The sequence below is a fragment of the Pristis pectinata genome, chromosome 28 (assembly GCF_009764475.1).
Source record: "Pristis pectinata isolate sPriPec2 chromosome 28, sPriPec2.1.pri, whole genome shotgun sequence".
Classification (NCBI taxonomy): domain Eukaryota; kingdom Metazoa; phylum Chordata; class Chondrichthyes; order Rhinopristiformes; family Pristidae; genus Pristis; species Pristis pectinata.
In genome coordinates, this window is record NC_067432.1 from 13935119 (window position 1) to 13954160 (window position 19042).

Below are 19042 nucleotides of genomic sequence, written 5' to 3' on the forward strand. Positions count from 1 at the left end.
AAGATTGAAGAAACAGAAAATGCAGGAAGTAAACACAAGGTTACAAATTTATCAGAAATCCAGACCATTAAGTTATACAGACTTCTGAAAGATATAGCAGTCATGTTTGTCACTTTTTGAGCAAGATATTTTCTACAGTTCAGCACACCAGTCCTGCTGTCATAAGTGAGCCTTTCATTCCCTAAGGTAAGGAGTATGCCATAATCAACCTAATGTCTAATATTAGTGAGAATCACTGATTATAACAGAGAATCTTACTGTTTTCACCAGCTATTTGAATGTGCCATTTGTCATATTATGATTCTATTTTCTTCAAAGGCAGCCTGAATATCCATCCTTTCCAACTGAGTCTGGCTCTATATCAACAGAAGTTTTACTAAATTAAGAAAGGTAAATCTACAGAATAAAACTGGAAGAAGTACGTTGTTCATTATATTATTTCCTTCAATGCATAAAATATTAGTTGCAGCTCACTTTCTTTTTAGATGTGGACAGATCAACCTGCCCTAGATTACTCCTCTTACAGAACAGACTTAAAAACCAAGGTTAAAAAGCTGCCACTGAAAGTCTTTGAGACATCTATTTATTGTTTTAATTGAGTGAGAGCAAGCCATCTGCAGAAGTCCGCATCTACTTCACAACTAATAAAAATTGCCAACTTTGGTTGTGGCAAAGAAGCCTTCATTGAATGAAAGGCACTTGGCATTTAAACAATTGCCATCAATGGTGCTTACCTTCAGCAACAACATAGCAGTGTATGGTCTCTTAGAATGTCCTTGTTGATTTTAAGTTTTAACATTTTACACAAACTCAAAAGGTATATTCAAAAATCCATCCCTGTCACAATTTTGTTTAAATGAAAAGATGATAATCATTTAATAGGTTCCATTATTGCAAGACATTCTGGAAAATGACTTCTTGTTTGTTTATGTTGCTTTCAGAAGTTTGGGCCTTCAGAGCTTGGGGACAGGTATAATCTGCCTATAACTTGACCAGATGCTATAATATGAAAACTGCTACTGCGCCTGTTTTCCTCTGTGTATGGTGGTTGTGTGTCCATTTGAAAGAATATATTAAAAAGCTAGTGGTAATCTTTCCTGTAATTTTTCCAACATGAGGAAGTCTTTGCCCATTTCCCATGGCCCATTTCACGTCAAGAAATGATTATATTCTTGAGGCTGTAAGACTTCAGTCTGCAAATTAGACCTTTCAGGTGTCAATCCTCTCTACTGCTCAGGCTGGGTACAAATTCTACCTGGCACATTACTAAATGTAAACTGTAAAATCTGGAAGAACAATGGGGGCAGAATGCACTTCAACCATTGGAGAACAATGTGGGCAGTTGTGAAGTCATTCGCTTTGGTAGGAAGCATGAAAAAATGTTTTAAGAATGAAGGTCAACTACTAAATGCCAGTACACAGAGAGATTTGGATTTCCACTATAATGAAGGTTAGGGGCGGCACGGTAGCGTAGCGGTTAGCGCGACACTATTACAGTGCCAGCGATCAGGGTTCGATTCCGGCCGCTGTCTGTAAGGAGTTTGTACGTTCTCCCGTGTCTGCGTGGGTTTCCTCCGGGTGCTCCAGTTTCCTCCCACATTCCAAAGACGTACGAGTAGGTTAATTTGGGTTTAAAATGGGCGGCGTGGACTCGTTGGGCCAGAAGGGTCTGTTACCACGCTGTAAATAAAATTTTAAATTTAAAAAATTTAAAAGTATGCAGATACTACAAGCTCTTAGGAAGGCAAATGGCAGGTTGGCCTTGTTTGCAAGGGGTTAGGTGACACAGTGATGCAACAGGTTGTGCAGCTTTCTCACTGCTCCAGCAACCCAGTGTCCATCCTAACCACTGGCTGTATGTGTAGCGTCTGCACATTCTCCCAGTGACCGCGTGGGTTTCCCCTGGTGCTCTGGTTTCCTTCCAAATCACAAAGAAATTAGTTAGCCACTGTAAAGTGCCCCAGGTGTTGGTGACTTATGGGATGATCAGGAGGTATTAATGTGCATGTGTGAGAGAAATAAGTGGGAGGGGGGACAGTTGGTGGGGGCAATGGGTTTGTTCTGGGAGGTAGCACAGGCTAAAAGGCCTCCTTCTATGTTGTATGGAAATATGATAAAAGAAAGAGTAAGGAAGACAGAGACACAAGAGACTGCAGATGGTGGGATCTGGAGCAAAAAAACAAGCTGCTGGAGCAACTCGGTGGATCGGGCAGCATCTTTGGAAGCAAAGAAATAGTTGATGTTTTGGGTTGAGACCTTGCATCAGGACTGATGTTGACTATCCCTCTGCCTCCACAGACACTGCCTGACCTGCTGAGTTGCTCCGGCAGTTTATTTTTTTCCATAAAGAAAGTCTTGCTGAAATTTTGCAGATGAAACCACAGCTAGAACATTAAGTACATTTTGCCTCCTTATCTGAGGATGGATATTCTTGGAAGCAATACAACAGAAATTTACTTGTGTTACTCCCAGGATGAGTGGGAGAGCCTATGATGAAAGATTAAGCAGAACCGGCATTTATTCTCTGAAATTTACAAGAATAGAAGAGAACATTGAAATATATAACATTTTACTTAAATGGTCCTTGTTGAGAAGTTTTTCCCTTCACTGGAAGTCTACAAATAGGGGCATTGTCTCTGGATAAATGGTTGGACATTTAGGGTTGTGGTCATGAGAAATTTCTGCCATCATGGTTATGATTCCTTGGAATTCTGTACCCAAATTGTTGTGGGGTTGTCATTGAATAAGTTAAATGCTGGGATTGATAATTTTCTGGGATTTGCAATGATGGGTTGATGAGTGGTGGGAATGGAAAGCAGAGCAAGGAGATCAGCCATGATCTGGTTGAATGGAGGGGTAGGATAGGGGCACCATGACCTACACCTTCTTCTTGTGGTCATGCCAAGGCTAAATTCTTTGAGTATTTTAGCAAGGCAGAGTTTAGTCTCCTGAGAATCACCAGTCTGTTCCAATTGATTCAGGCAGGTCAACCCCAGAAGCAGTGGCCTGTGCAGGGCACTGGGACCAGATAAGACAGAAAGATTGGACTAGATACATCATCATAAAGACCATCTGTCAATTGCATCAATTAACATGAACTGAAAAGAGGCATTGCTGTTAGACTAACAAGGATTCTTGAAGGAAATTCTACGTAGAAGGTAAAAGGCACCAAAATAATGTTCAGGAAATACTTCTGCAGGTCTTTTGTTTTGGTGCATTTTGCATTAGGTGAATTGGGATTTCCCTCATGCTTCCACGGCAATGCCCTCTTTCGGCTTTCATTGGTTGATCCATTCCGTGGGTCGCACAAACGCTGGGAAGAGACTCCGCAGGAGGAACGGCGGCGGCTGCGGCAAAGGCTGCCCGATGACGTCACCAGCCCCCCTCCCACACCCCGCCCGTCATCGTCACGCGCTCGCGGCGGGCGCGGGCACGCGAGCGAGCGCGCAGGCGCGCGTGCCCCCTCCCACCGGCAGCGAGCGCAGGAATTATCCGGGTATTTTAAAATGAACCGGGCGAGCGCAGCGGCAGTGCTGGCGCCTCAGAGCGGCTGAGGGGAAAGACCTGTGTCGTTCCCTCACCTTCGTCGTGAGGCGGGGTGTGTGTGTGTGGAAGGGAAGTGCACACATTTATATAAATACAAAAAAAAATAAATAAAGCCGCCTTCGTCGTGAGGGAGGGCGCGGCGGTGACCCGTTCAGGGATGTTGTGAGGGAAGCTGCTGGCGCCTGGGCCGTCACGATGCATCTCCATCAGGTGCTGACCGGAGCTGTCAACCCCGGCGACAACTGCTACTCGGTCGGGGGCGTCGATGACATCCCGTTCACGGTAAGACAGGGGCTTGCTGTTATTTCATCTGGTTCCTGCTCGACTGGGAGCGGGACCTTGTGCTCGGTGTGTGTAAAAAAAAGGTGCTATTCCCAGATATTCCCCCCCTCCCCACCCCCACTGTCTTCCAATGCATGGTTAATGCAGAGAGCAGTGATGCAGCAGGTCCTTTGATTCTGTGGGTGTGCACTGAAATCCGAATTAACTTCTGTTTGACATCAACTGTAGTTTGCATGGGTCGGTGCCTGCACGCCTGCCTGCTGTTTGCATTAATTCTTCACGGGTTTCTCATGGTGAGCAGATCGAAGAAATGCAAGTGCAGTTGTTGAGCTGTTCTCTTTCCGCCCACCCTTTACACACAGCTCTGCAGGTCTCACATGATTTGCTTGATAAATCGTGAATATCAGCACAATCAGATATCTCCCAGTTCTGTTTCGCAAAAAGAAGTATTGTCATTATTATTGCTGCGACAATAGCGATTGGCTGATGTTGTAATGTGTCTTGTGCTGCTTGCTGACTTGATCGCATTAATAAATCATGGTGCTGAAAAAGGCTGACTATGACATCCTTCAGAATTTCCAACAGGTTTCCATAACTTGTTTGTTATGGTACTGCAATCTTGCCAGGACAAAACTACGCGTAAATGCAATTCCGGATACTGCATAACAGACACAATCGGTAACTGCAGTGTTTATTTTGGATGAGAATGGTGGGGCGGAGGGATTAGATCGTGTAATGCAATCTATCGAAACCAAGGTCTTGCAGTTTATAAGGACAGAACGGAAACGAATTTTTTTCACGAGTTAAATAAATGCCTGATACCACTCAGTAGGTTTTGTGCATTTAGTACGATTTGTGCCATCAATAGTTGCCGATAATACCTTTAATTTGTAATGCGTTTCGTTCTGAAATTCATCGCTGTCTGAACAAAATGTAGAAGTAACAAATTCTGGTCAGAGTTGCAGATAGAGATAAATATGCCTTCAATGTTTAAGTTGTATTAAACTTTTCTGGCAGCCAATGCTGGACTTTACTTATAGCGTTTTCAAAACTAAACTTTAGTTGTGACTTTTTGATTAAAAATCATGTTACAATTGTTTGCTCAAAATAGTTGACCTCAACCTTGCTTTGAGTTCAGGGCTGTGGATGCTCATCTCTGAGATATACAGACAAGGAATCAGGCTATGGGTTTAGTGCAGGAAAGTAGCACTAAGTAAAAGAATTAGTCGTGATTTCTATTGAATGATGGAGATGCATGGGCTGCTACTCCTATTGTATTCTTGTGCTCAGCTTTAAGTACGTATGCTAGGTCCAAAATTCTAGTGTAGTACTTTACAAGGGCTGCAGCTGCATTTGTTTTGGAAGAGCTATTAAACCATAAGATTGCCAGATCAAATGAACTATTTGAAGAAGTGCAGAGTTTACAATATCTTCTATCTCGGTAGAGGTACAACATCAGTATCCCGTGCACAAAATGGAAGGAAAAAATCAATGCAACCAATTATTACATTTATCAGTTTGCAGTCATTCATCAGCAAAGTCACAAGCAAAGGTGTCAACCGTGTTGATCAGGTAGCCTTAAGTTAACCAATAACCTCCCACCAATGCTTGGTTTAGGTTCCAAAAGGTTCTTCTAAGCATCAGACCTCAATACCACCTTGGACAATATTTTGGAAATGAGTTAAATTTCACAAGTTGCATGATTGACATCTTTATCATGCATTCAACTTAATATGGCACAAAGGAACTTGAGTAAATTGGTAGGAAACATTTAGCAGTAGCTTGAGTCATGGAGACAGACAGTACTGAGTCTGCGCTGACCATCATGAATCCATTTACATCAATTCTACATTAATTTCAATTTGTATTCTCCCCCAGACAGCTTCCGCCACCATTCCCCCACATTCTACCACTCGCCTACATACCAGGGGCAATTTACTGTGGCCAATTAATCTACCAGTCTGCATGTCTTTGGGATGCTCAAGGAAACCCACACGGTCACGGGGAAAAGATACAAACTTCATTCAGTGAGGATTGAGCCCAGGTCTCTGGCACTGTGAGGTAGTGATTCTACCAGCTGTGGCACCATGCTGCCATATCTGGGTCAAAGCAATGATAGCTAATTATCCCAGTAATCAGGTTTGGAGTTTTACAGTTAGGCCAAACCAACTTGTACTCTTTCACTAATGACCTTTCACCCATCTTGAGATCGCAAAGCAGGTATTTGCAGATAATTGCACATTATTCGATCCCATTCATCAGGGTATAAAGTTGTATGGCACAGAAAGGGGCCCTTTGGCCTACCGCATCTATGCTGACCTCATCGTCAATCTACACCAATTGCATTTGCTCACATTAGGACAGTATCCTTCTATGCCTTGCCTATTTAAATACCTATGTACCTCTTAAATATAGCAATTGTATCTGATTACACCACCTCCACTTTTAGTGCATTCCTGATATCAACTGTTCTCTGTATAAATATTAAAACCTTGCCCCTCAGATCCCCTTTAAAGTCATCTTCACCTTAACCTATACCTGTCCTGTTTTGATACCCCTACCATGGGAAAAACTCTACCCTGCCTATGTCTCTACGTTATCTTATTACTTCCATCAAGTCACCCACCATCCTCCTTTGCTTCAGGTGAAAACAAACCCCGCATATCCAATCTCTCCCATGACTAAGTACTCCAATCATCCAGGTAACATTCTGGTGAATCTCCTCTGCACTTGCTCCAGCTCCAAGTACATATTTCTTCCCATAGTGTGGTGACCAGAACTGCACAGACTTGTGTACGTGGATGAAAACTTGGCAAATTGAGTTTAATGTGGGAAAGTGTGATGTCACTGCATTATTAATGAAGAGAGATTGCAAATGAGTTAAGTACAGAGGGATCTTGGTGCAGGTTCCTCCCTAGTTATGAACACATCCATACATCTGAACGAGTGTTTGGGTGACCGGTGAGAGAGATTTGCCCAGCTATTGTGGGGCTGTAGCCACTTTCTGCCACCTTGGGAACTCAGTTTGTGGCTGCATTTCTGACGTGAACTTTCCAGTTACGAATGCTTCACAGGAATGGAACCCTGCTCTAACTTGAAGAGGACTTGTATTATGTGCATGAATCATTAAAAAGTTATCAGGCAGGTGCAGCAAATGTTAAGAAGCCAAGCAACATATTGACCTTTAGTACAAGAAGGTTGGAGTTTAGAAATGGAAGTATTGTTATACTTGTACAAGCGGTTAGTGAGGGCACACCTGGTGTATGTGTATGGTTTTGGCCACCTTGTTTAAGAAAAGATAGTAGCATTGGAGACAATCCAAAATAGATTCACCAGGCTGATTCCTAGGATGATAAGATTGTCCTATAACGAAGTTGGATCTATATTCTTTGGATTTTAGAAGAATGAAGGGTAATCCTGTTGAAACATACAAGATGTGAAGGGGACATGACAAACTAGATGTTTGAATGTTTCCAATTGTGGAAGGGTCTCTAATGAGACGATATATGTATGAGATAAGGGAAGTGGTCATTTAAAATTATGTGTAGAAATTTCTTCATGCAGAAGGTGGCGAATCTCTGGAATTCTCTATCCAGTGGGTTGTGAAGGTTAGATTTATTGGAGGTATTTAAAGTGCAAGTAGATAATTTTTTTAAAAAAAATCAGGGAATTGAGCACTATGGAGAGCCAGTGCAAGAGAGGAGTTGTGGCTTGGGGCAGATCAGCTGTGATCATATTGAATAGCATGGCAGACTTGAGGGGCCAGGTGGCCTACTCCTGCTCATATTTCTTGCGGTCTTCAAGTTCTTCACATACTAAAGCCCTTCCTTCCCAATGCGGTAAGCCCTCTTGTCATCTAGAGCTTATCTGGTAAATGGAAAACAATATTCATGAATTGGCCTAGCTGTGGAGCTCCTGGCTGAAATAATTGATGTACCAAGCATGGACAATCTCCCAGAAGAGAGAACCTGTCTCCGTTTGTTGATGTTAAATGATATTACCCTTTCATTAACAACAATTATATGAAATACTGCATTTGTAAGAATCCCATCATCATTCTGCTGCTAATACTTGAATCCCCTCGGCTAGTAGAACACATCAGAGACCAGATGTTCTGTGGTGAGTGGCTGTCCTCCTGACTCCATAAAATACTCCTTAATGCCTCCAAGGCACAAGTCAGCAATGTGATAGTTGTCTGTATGCATGTAGATCTAATGTTCAGGAAGCTTGATGTAATTCAAGACAAAGCAGTCCATTCCATCTACCTGCTTGGATATCCATTCCCTCTACCATTGACTCACTGTGGCTACGTCATGCAATATTTACACAGTCCACTGGAATAACTTGCCAAAACGCTTTTTAGCAGCATCTATTAAATTCATCACCTCCCTTATTTAGAAACACAAGGGCAACGGATGTATGCAAAGAACATCAATTCCACATTTCTGTAAGAGTCACGTGCTACTTTGATTAGGGTATACGTTGCTTTTGTTCCTTTATTAGGTCAAAAGTTTGATACTGACCAGCTAACAGCACCTTTATGAACAACAACATTTCGGGAAGTCAGCCCAATGCTACCTTCGCAACAGCAGCTGGAGGTGAGCAATAAGTGCTGAATTTGCCAAGAATAAATAATTCCTGAGTACATTTTCACCATCAGATAAATTGATTTGGTACCAACACACAAAAAGCTGGAGGAACTCAGCAGGTCAGGCAGCATCTATGGAGGGAAATGGACATCAGTGTTTTGGATTGAGACCCTTAATCTGGACTGAAAGATAAAAGGGAGATGGCCAGCATAAAAAGGTGGAGGGAAGGGGTGGGGCCAGAGCTGGCAGGTAAGGGGGGGGGGGGGGGGGGGGGGGGGGGGGGGGGGGGTTGCGTGGAGTGAGAGGGAATAGTGCCAGAAGTGGGATGTGATAGATGGGAATGACAAAGGTCTGAAGATGGTGGAATCTGATGGGAGAGTAAGGTGGAGTATGGAATAAAGAAATGAAATGAAGAGGGCAGATGGGAGAGGGGAACCAGTGGGAGGAGTGTGTGCGTAATGGGTGGGTGGAGGAGAGGAAAGAGATGGTAATGGCGGCTGGGTAGTTAGGAAGGAGAGAGAAAAAGGACAGAAAGGAAGCAGAGAAACAAAGGACTGCAGATGCTGGAATCTGGATGGAAAACACTATGATGCTGGAGGAACACAGCAGGCTAGGTAGCCTGCTGAGCAGGGGAGCAGTTTACCGGAAGTTGGAGATTTAAATGTTAATATCATCGGGTTGTAGACTACCCAGGCAATATATAAGGTGCTGTTGCTCTAGTTTGCATTTAGCCTAATCTTGGCTGTAGAGGAGGCTGCGGACAGACTTGTTGGTGTGTGAATGGGGAGGAAATTAAAATGGCTGGTAACTAGGCGAACTAGACTGCCTCGGTAGATGGAGTGCAGGTGCTCGGCAAAACAGTTGCCCAGTCTGTGTTCGGTCTCTCCGATGTAGAGAAGGGTGCAAGTGGAACCTCGGGATATAATAAGTAATGCTGGGGAATTTGCATGTGGAAAAACTGCCTCACCTGGAGGGGCTGTTTAGGGCCCTGGATGGTGGTGAGGGACGAGGTGTAGCGGCAGGTGTTGCACCTCTTGTGGTTATAAGGGAGAGTGCCTAGGGAGAGAGGGAGGGGGATGAGTGGGAAGAAATGAGCGGGCCAGGGAGTCACAGAGAGAGTGATCCCCGCAGAAAGGGGTGGAGGGGGAAGATGTGATTGGTGGTGGAATCCATACCTGAATAAAGATAGACATAACAGCACAGTCCTTTTATCATTTGAAGTTTGCTCCAAGGAATTATGAAAATACTTTGTATTAAAACATTCAAAGAAAATATAAAAAGTACAGCTATATTAGATATTCATATTGTGAAGTAACACAGGAGTGAAGGGATTGGATAGATAAAATAATGAACATGCCATAACATTTCCAGGGGTTTTCTGACATTTTCAGTAAGTTGAACATTACATGTAACTGTAACAATCAAAAGAACCACCCATTTATTATTATAGGATGCACATTTTTGTATAAAATTAAGATGGTTTACCCTGCTGATGAAATTAAAGTATTCCTGGAAGCACCTTTTCATTGTGGGTGTGTGCACAAGTGAAAAGTAGAATTGCATTATTTTACATATCAAGAGTTTAGGATGTCCCAAAATACACTACTGTTTGTTTTAAAAACAAAGATATACATTTATATAGTGCCTTTCAAGGTATTCCAAAGGACTTCACAGCCAGTGAAGTACATATTGAAGCTTAGTCCACTCTTGTCAAAAATATAGCAACCAACTTGGGTACAGCAAGCTCTTGCAATAGTAAAGTGAAAATGACAAAATGTGGTTTAGAAATATTGATTGAAGGATAAGTATTGGTGAGGCCATCAGGAATAACTTTACTATTCTTCTTTGAAATAGTGGCAGGGGATTATTTACATCCACCTGTGAGGGCTGGCTGGACTCAGTTTAATGTTTCATTGGAAAGTTGGCAACTCCAAGAGCAGAGCATTCCCTTAGTACTCCACTACCGGTCTAAATTTTTGTGCTTGAACCCAGAATCTTCTGCTTTGGGTAAGATAACTACCAGTTGAACTGCAGAGGTGTACTTGGCTGGTGTGTTTATTTATATTAAACATCAATTTGTGTACAGCCAGATCCCACAAGCAGTAATGAATTGCTGTAAAGATGAGGTAATCTATTTCAGTGATATCAGCCAAGAGATAAATATTGGCCAGGGCACAAGGGTGAATCCGCTGCACTTGTTTGAAAAGTACTCTGGGATCTTTTTCATCTATCTGAAAAGGCAGATGTGCCTTTGATATCTCATTTGGTGGATGCAGTCCAATAGTGCAGATAAAACAATTTTAAAAGGCTATCTAGCCCTCAGCATAGATCCACTTCATGTTCAGCAGTTGATAATAGTATATTATGCCCTAGTTTATTAAACATAATTTTAATCTGGGTTTGTGGTAATCTTTGTTAAAGTATGGTAAGTTGAGTAATATTGCTGAATTTGATAGAAATATATATTTAAGAGTTCCACTTTTTTAATTTAGAAATAAAAAAAAAAGCTGATGCTTCTTTCCATTCATTTGTTTAATTTGAGGTTGCCAACAATGATTGAAACCAAATATTTGGAACAATTTAAGAGAGAAAAACTGTAATGTGTAAGTGTTGAGGATATTTCAATCAAAGTTGAAATCAAAATAAACTGAGAGGCCTTTTGCACCAAAGTTTTCTTGAGCTTCATTGCATGATGTTCATCGGCTTTATTTCCCTGATCTTTTAATTTCTTGAAAAATGAAATCAGCCGAGAATGCAAATTTACCAGATACTTGAAAAGGAATTCAATCAGGTACAGACAAATTATTGTGCATTTAAGTTAGCTAGTTTCAAACCTCTCAGTCCACATGATTGTCAGATAAATTTATTTGTAGCCCTTTAGTTAAAAGCTTTAATTAGCACTACTTTATCTGGTTTAAAGTTCACAAACAGAATAGGCAAGATCAACTGAGTAAAAGGAATTCTGTACTCTAAGTTCACAGCCGATGAATAACTGGGAAGATGCTAACTGCTTCTTGGAAGTTGTGGAGCAGATGTAACAATACATAATGGTGAAATGAGCCAGAGGTGACCTTCGAAGTAAAGAAATTAATTTATAACCTTGAAGATAAAGGAAAGTTGAAGCAACACTTGTGGAGGGGCAAAAAGAAAGTGAATTTAAAGGTGTGATTGGAGGAAATGTGGGAAGTACTTGGTGAATTCCAAATCTGCATCAAGAAATAATTATCTACAAAAATAAATTCTAATTGATGACTGGAACTCTTGGTTTTGAGTTTCACATAACAATTGTTTGACATGCTTTCCAACAGGAGAAGCTGAAACATTCAAGTTTCTGTTCACTGTTGTAGGCAATGGATAATGGATGTTCCAACCTTTTATCTTGGATTGATTTTATTTTGGGTCATATGATTTTCTTCCTTTACCCATTTTATTTTTTAAAGAAATTTCTTTGGTTTTAGTAGCACTTCAGGAAATCTAAATATTTACCAATAGTAAGATTTAAAAAAAATTCAGAGGGTAGCATAATGACAAAGCATATTCCACATGAATTTATTTATATAATCTTTACATTTTTGTGTTGTGTTATGAAGAAAATCATCTTTTGGGAAAGGAGTATTGCAAACAGAAGCAATCCTTCAAAGGATTTGGAGTAAGAAAAGGAGGATATAAAGAAAACGTAATGGTATTGTTCCTTGTTTGGTGAGCTTGATTACAAATGCTTTACTGTGATGGCTTCTATTTCCCCCAACCCCAGTGCTAACAATACCTGCTAGAAGCTCTGATGGCTAGCTCCATTGACTTCATTCCTCTTCTTGGCTATTGTCTGATTCCAAACAAGGCCTCTTTTATAAATTAAAATTCTTTGATTCTGAGTTGATTGCCATCAACCCCCACCCTCATTTCCATTGCCGATGCCCTTTTTCCTGCTCTCTTCATAACCCATCTGATCCTGAAATTCTCCAAAGAGATTTCTGTGAGATGCTATATGAATGCAAATAGTTATTGAGAAGTAGAAAACAGGAAACTTGCATACAAGGCTGAGAGGAGGTGGTTGATTTGAGTGAGGATGGAGAAGGCTTGCAAGAATCTGCCTTCGAGTTCATTGCCCACGTTAGAGATAGCAGTCAGTTTAAAGAGTGGTTCTGGCTTTTGAGATGGCACACATTTGCACTCTATAATTATGGTTGTATAAGCTGCAAAGTGTCATTTAGGAAGAGACCTGAGAAGGCAGCTAGTGTATGGAACAGCATGCTAGCATGAACCATAACCTGTGGAGGGGAAGTGGTTAAAAAAGGGAACAAAATATTTGATTTTATTTACATAGAATAAATCTTTTGCTAGCTTCAGAAGGCTTTCACTGTTGTGATGGTACTGACAGTGCTCATTTGAGAAAATAAAAACTGGTGTTTTTACTAGTAAGTAACTTTGGGTAACCAAGCTTTCTGTTTTGGAAATAATTCTAGGTTGTAGTTTTCTGCTTTGAAAGCTTTGTAATATCCTCTTAGTATCTGTTGTTTCTTTTCCTGTTCTTAATAATTTTGTACTAAAAGGTGTGAAGTGGTGGTGATTGGGTGCCTCAATGTATATGAAAAAGCTAATCCAGGTCATGCTGCTGCTTGGCCTTGTTGCATTTGCAGTGGTGAAGTTCAAATTTTACTTTGCCAAAGTTTTTTGGGTTGCTTAACTGACTGGACTATTTAAAATAGAGTCCAAATTTCATCTTGCATCATTTTTTTTCAGAATTGTGGAGTTCCTTGCTCTGTTTCTTGTTCTGCCAGATTTGATCGTGCTGAACTATACAAATGCAGGCACCCTGTGCAGAATAAATGTAAAGTCTAGTATACTTGATTGCCCAAAAATAATCTGTTCCCTATTTTAGCATCAAATTAGGAAGATGGCTATTTTTCAGGTAATATTCATTTATGGATGAATATATGCAATTTTCACATGAATTACACTGAATTGAAGTTGAGGTCTTTACATTTAAAAAAAATCTCTTGCATCCGCTGGAAAACAATCTGGGTGCTGTATACAATTTTAACAGTATGAGTCAGTGCTTCCAGGGATAAATAATCTTTCCTTCCTGATCTTTTTTTTGAGACTAACTGTAATAAAACATTGTAGCAGCTGCTACCACGATGTGAAAGCAAGACACTAGTCAGTGGGCTGCAGAACAAAAACAGAAATGACGTATGCGCTACGTCATCAAACTTTTCCCATGCACGGGTTCTCCCTGTCGCTTGGGAAAGACAAAGGCCCAATGCCATCTTGGGCCTCGCCGCTCCGATGATGCGCGACCCGACCGCCGAGCCAGTTTGCTTGCTCAGACAGTGAGTCGCTACACACCTTCTCCCCCCCCCCCCCCCTCCCCCCCAGAACCGGTGACATGGTCCCCAAGGTTCGTGGGCTGTGCTAGCTGTTGCTTAGGAGTTCGGCCTCTGAGTCGCGGTGTTGGGACCTTGACTGGTTGTTGTAGATCTAAGTGGGCTGGTTTGAGGCGGTCTGTCGTGAAGACCTCTATCTTGCCCCCAATGTCCAAAATAAAGGTGGACCCATTATTCCTGATGACCCGGAACAGCCCCTCTTATGGTCGTTGCAACGGTGCCCAGGGTGTGCCCCTGCGAACAAAAACGAACTTGGTCTCGTAGTTCCTTGGGCTCACAGGATGGGGCTTGACCATGCCGCGAAGTGGGAATCGGTGCCAAGCTGCAGAGCCCCTTGCGCAGTCTTTCTAGGATTGCTGTGGGTTGTTCCTCTTGGCCCCGAAGGCGGGTATGAAATCCCCTGGGACAACCAGGGGCGCACCGTACACAAGTTCAGCTGACGAAGCCTGGAGATCTTCCCTGGGGGCAGTGCGTAGGCCGAGCAGGACCCAAGGCAGTTCGTCGACCCAGTTAGGACCTTTCACGTGGGCCGTCGGGGCTGATTTCAGATGGTGGAAACGTTCCATCAACCCATTTGATTGAGGGTGGTAGGCCGTGGTGGTGTGCAGCTGCATCCCTAGCATGTTCGCTAATGCAGACCAGAGGCTGGAGGTAAACTGGGTGCCCCTGTCTGAAGTGATGTGGGCCAGACACCAAAACATGAGATCCAAGTTGTGAGCAGCGCCTGGGCGCAGGAATCAGTCGTGATGTCAGATAGTGGGGTTGCCTCTGGCCACCTCGTGAACCAGTCCACGATGGTAAGGAGGTACCAGGCTCCTCTTGAAACGGCAGAGGACCAACAAGGTCCACATGGATGTGGTTGAACCTTCTACAGGTAGGCTTGAACTGCTGTGGTGGGACTTCGGTGTGTCGTTGGATTTTTGATGTCTGGCAGTGCTGACAAGTCTTGGCCCACTCACTGACGAACTTGCTGGCGACCAGTCGGACAGTTGATCTGATGGACGGGTGCGTCAACCCGTGTACCGAGTTGAAAACGTGTTTCCGCCAGGCTGCAGGAACTATACGGCGGGTTGACCTGTTGCATTGTTGCAAAGGAGGGTCTGCTGACCTGGACTTCCAAGAAATCATGGAGCTGCAGGCCCAAGACTGCGGTTCTGTGGCTGGGCAGCTCGTCGTCGGCTTGCTGTGCGTCAGCCAGGGCCGTGTAGTCAACACCCAGGGACAGGCTGTGGATGGTCGGTCTGAAAAGCGCGTCAGCAACGACATTGTCCTTTCCGGAGACATGTTGGATATCTGTTGTGAATTTGGAAATGTAGGACAAATGTCGCTGCTGGTGAGCTGACCAGGGATTGGAGACCTTGGACAAGGACAAAGACAAAGGACAAAGGCTTATGGTCAGTGAAAGTGGTGAAAGGCCTGCCTTCTTAAAAAGTACCGGAAATGCCAGACTGCCAGGTACAGTGCTAGAAGTTCCCAATCAAAAGTGCTGTATTTCAGTTTGGGTGGTCTAAGGTGCCTGCTGAAAAACGCCAAGGGTTGCCAACGGCCTTCAATTAGTTGTTCCAGTACTCCACCAGCTGTGGTGTTGGATGTGTCCGCCGTGAGGGCGGTTGGGACGTCTGTCCTAGGGTGTACCAGCATTGCGGCGTCTGCCAGGGCGTCCTTGGCCTTAACGAAGGCAGCCACGGCCTCATCGTTCCAGGCGATGTCCTTGCCCTTGCCAGACATCATCGAGAACAAAGGGTGCATGATACGGGCTGCTGCAGGGATGAACCGATGGTAAAAGTTGACCATCCCCAGGAATTCCTGCAGGCTTTTGACCGTGTTGGGATGGGCAAAATGGCGGATAGCATCTACCTTGGTGGGTAGGGGTGTTGCTCCTTCGCTGGTGATTGTGGCTGGGGAATTCGATAGAGTCAAGTCCGAATTGGCACTTGGCTGGGTTGATAGTGAGGCCAAAATCACGGAGACGGGAGTACAGTTGGCAGAGGTGGGAAAGGTGTTCTTGGTGGTCACGGCTGGCAATTAGTATGTCATCTAAGTAAATGAACACGAAGTCTAGGTCTCAGCCTACCGCGTCCATCAGCCGCTGGAAGGTCTGCGCGGCGTTTTTAAGGCCGAACAGCATTCAAAGGAATTCGAAGAGGCCGAATGGATTGATAAGCACAGTTTTGGGGATGTTGTCAGTGTGGACCGGGATTTGGTGGTATCCCCAGACGAGCTCCACCTTGGAGAAGATGTGGGCCCCGTGTAGGTTCACCGCGAAGTCCTGGATGTGAGGGATGGGGTAGTAGTCCGGGGTGGTGGCGTCATTCAGCCTGCAGTAGTCGCCGCAGGGCCTCCACCCGCTGGTGGCTTTGGGGACCATGTGCAGGGGGGAGGCCCAAGGGCTGTCTGACCTGCGAATGATCCCCAGCTCCTCCATGCAGCGGAACTCTTCCTTTGCCAGGCGGAGCTTGTCTGGAGGTAGTTGTCGTGCTCTGGCATGAAGGGGTGGCCCTGTGGTAATGATGTGGTGCTGCACCCCGTGTTTGGGCATCAAATTTGTAAACTGAGGTGCCAAAACCGATGGGAACTCAGCTAGGAGCTTGGGGAACTCGTTGCCAGACAGGGAAATGGAGTCCAGGTGCAGGTCTGGTAGTCTGGCTTCTCCCAGGGGTAGGTTTGGAAAATTCTGGAGTGCACTAGCCGCTTCCCTTGCAGGTTGACTAACAGGCTGTGGGCCTGAAGGAAGTCGGTTCCCAGGTGTGGCCGGGCGATGGCAGCAAGGGTAAAGTTCCAGGTAAAACGGTTGTTACCGAATTGTAATTGAACTGTACGGGTACCGAAAGTCTGTATCGTTGTGCCGTTTTCGGCAGTGAGTACAGGACCTTGTTGCCTGTTACAAGGGTCGCGGCCGGTCTGGGGCAAAATACTGACCTCTGCTCCAGTATCGACGAGGAAACGATGCCCGGACTGCTTGTCCTGAACGAGTAGGAGGCTGTGTTGGTGGCCAGCCGTCGTAGCCATCAGTGGCGGCTGGCCCTGGCATTTCCCTGAAGCTTGCAGGGTGGGCGGCATCGACGGGCCTCCGCGCCCCACCTCTGATGGTAGAAACACAGCTGGTTGCCAGTGTCGTCGTCTGTGTTTCTGGGGTGTGGTCACTCAGTTGCTGGGACTGGTTTAGGTAGGTGTTGGGCTCGCGGCCTGGCGATTTGGCCGACGGACGACCTGCTCTCGCATTTGGCCTTCCACAGGACATCTGCCCGGGCAGCTACCTCATGTGGGTTGCTGAAATCGGCGTCGGCCAACAGCAGGCGAACGTCATCGGGTAGTTGTTTGAGGAAGGCCTGTTCGAACATTAGGCAGGGCTTGTGTCCCTCAGCCAAGGCCAGCATCTCGTTCATTAGGGCCAATGGAGATCTGTCCCCCAGGCCGTCGAGATGAAGCAGGTGGGCGGCGCGCTCGCGACGGGAGAGGCTGAAGGTCCGAATAAGGAGGCCTTTGAAAGCCGTGTACTTATTCTCCTCCGGAGGAGACTGGATGAAGTCTCCGACCTGGGTGGCTGTCTCCTGGTCCAGAGAGCTGACCACACGGTAGCACTTTGTGGAGTCGGAGGTGATCTGCCAAAGTTGGAATTGTGCTTCAGCCTGGTCGATCCAGACGCTGGGCCGAAGCATTCAAAAGGTGGGCAGCTTGAGTGCCACTGCATTGGCTGCAGCATTGTCATCCATTGTGCGGGTCCAAAATCCGTTTGGACCGTCAGGGTCGCCAATGTAGCGGCTGCTATCGCGATGTGAAAGCAAGACACTAGTTGGTGGGCTGCAGAACAAAAACTGATTTATTTTCCCGCCTTGCGTGGGCCTTTTAAGAGGAACGGTTCCCACCCACCAAAAACAGAAATGACGTATGCGCTATGTCATCAAACTTTTCCCGCGCGCTGGTTCTCCCAGTCGCTCAGGGAAGACTAAGGCCAACGCCATCTTGGGCCTCGCCGCTCCGACGACGCGTGACCGGACCGCCGAGCCGGTTCACTTGCTCGGACGGTGAGTTGAGCATGTACTTAAAACTTTGGATGGAAGCAGTAAGAATTTATTCAGTACCATACCCATTTTGAGGAAGTAATAGCCTTCAAAAGTGTGCATTTTTTTAGAGCGTGCCATATTCAAATCTGCAACATCAACAATAACACCTGTGTTTTTGAACCATTTTTCCAATATTAGAGCAGTGCAGCAGAACAAATGAGAGAGTGGAGCTATTATTCTCTCCGCCAGCACACCGTCATCCCACCTCCTGGTGCAATGAGCCAGAGCCTCATGAACAACTTTCCTTGCTGAGATGGAATGCTCCCTCGGGATTTTCTTAACCAGACATAAATGTAGTGATCTGTAATACTAAGTATCTAGCATGAAATGCCACAAGTTGGAAAAGGATGAAAGGCAGAACTGATAATATAACCATAACAAACCATGTGATGCTGATCTAAGAGGGCAATAACTGCTGCTTCATTCTTGTTATATCATGAGTAGCCCCTTTTGCATCTGCATTGTACTACCACACTGAAGTTTATTTTTGTACTTCATCAACATTTCCTGCATATAGAGTGAGGATCCAGCATACATGTGGGTGTTGCTATTTGCATACAAAGCGGTGGAAATTTGATTTGCCGCCTGACCTATGCAGAGTTTTGGGAAACTGCAAAGAAATTTAAATGATGCATATTAGGGTAGTTTAATTCGAGAGGTCAATCTTGGCTTGGTCTCACTCTCTTGCCTCTGGCTCAGCAAGATTTTCTTTCAAGCCTTGCTCAAGAGATTTAAGCATATAATCTGGATTGACACTTCATTGCAGAAAATGCTGTGTTGTAAAATGTGTTGTCTTTGAGATGGAATTTTAAACTGAGATCCTATTTACCTTTTTTGGATGAATGCAAAAGATTCTGTGTTAATTTAAAGAGGAGGTGTATTTTACTGGTGTATACATTATACTGTCATGTACTTCCAAGGTAGTTCTTTTGGCTATGAAGTGCTTTTTGATGTGTTGTACATTTGAAAGAGGTCACTTTTTTATTTTCCCTGAAATGCAATTCTTTGTGCACTTAAACTGTTTTTTTTGCTTTAGTCACTTAGGAATTTTAGGTAACTACTTTCCTGTGTGAATTCTCTCAACTGTTTTCCATAATGTAATAGATTGGTAACACTAGATTTTTAAAAGAAGAACTTAAGTAGGAAAATTGTGAAAACCACTACAAAATCCAGTGCA

General features: G+C 44.2%; 1 protein-coding gene across 1 annotated transcript in view; it reads left to right on the plus strand.

Moving 5' to 3' along the window:
* The first annotated feature begins 3516 nt into the window (after positions 1-3516).
* The window catches only part of dmxl2 (Dmx-like 2), a 127964-nt gene continuing 112438 nt past the window's right edge, over positions 3517-19042 (plus strand). Inside the window, 1 exon segment of the mRNA XM_052040312.1 lies at positions 3517-3828. Coding sequence (XP_051896272.1) covers positions 3742-3828 — 87 coding nt within the window. The 5' untranslated portion in view covers positions 3517-3741.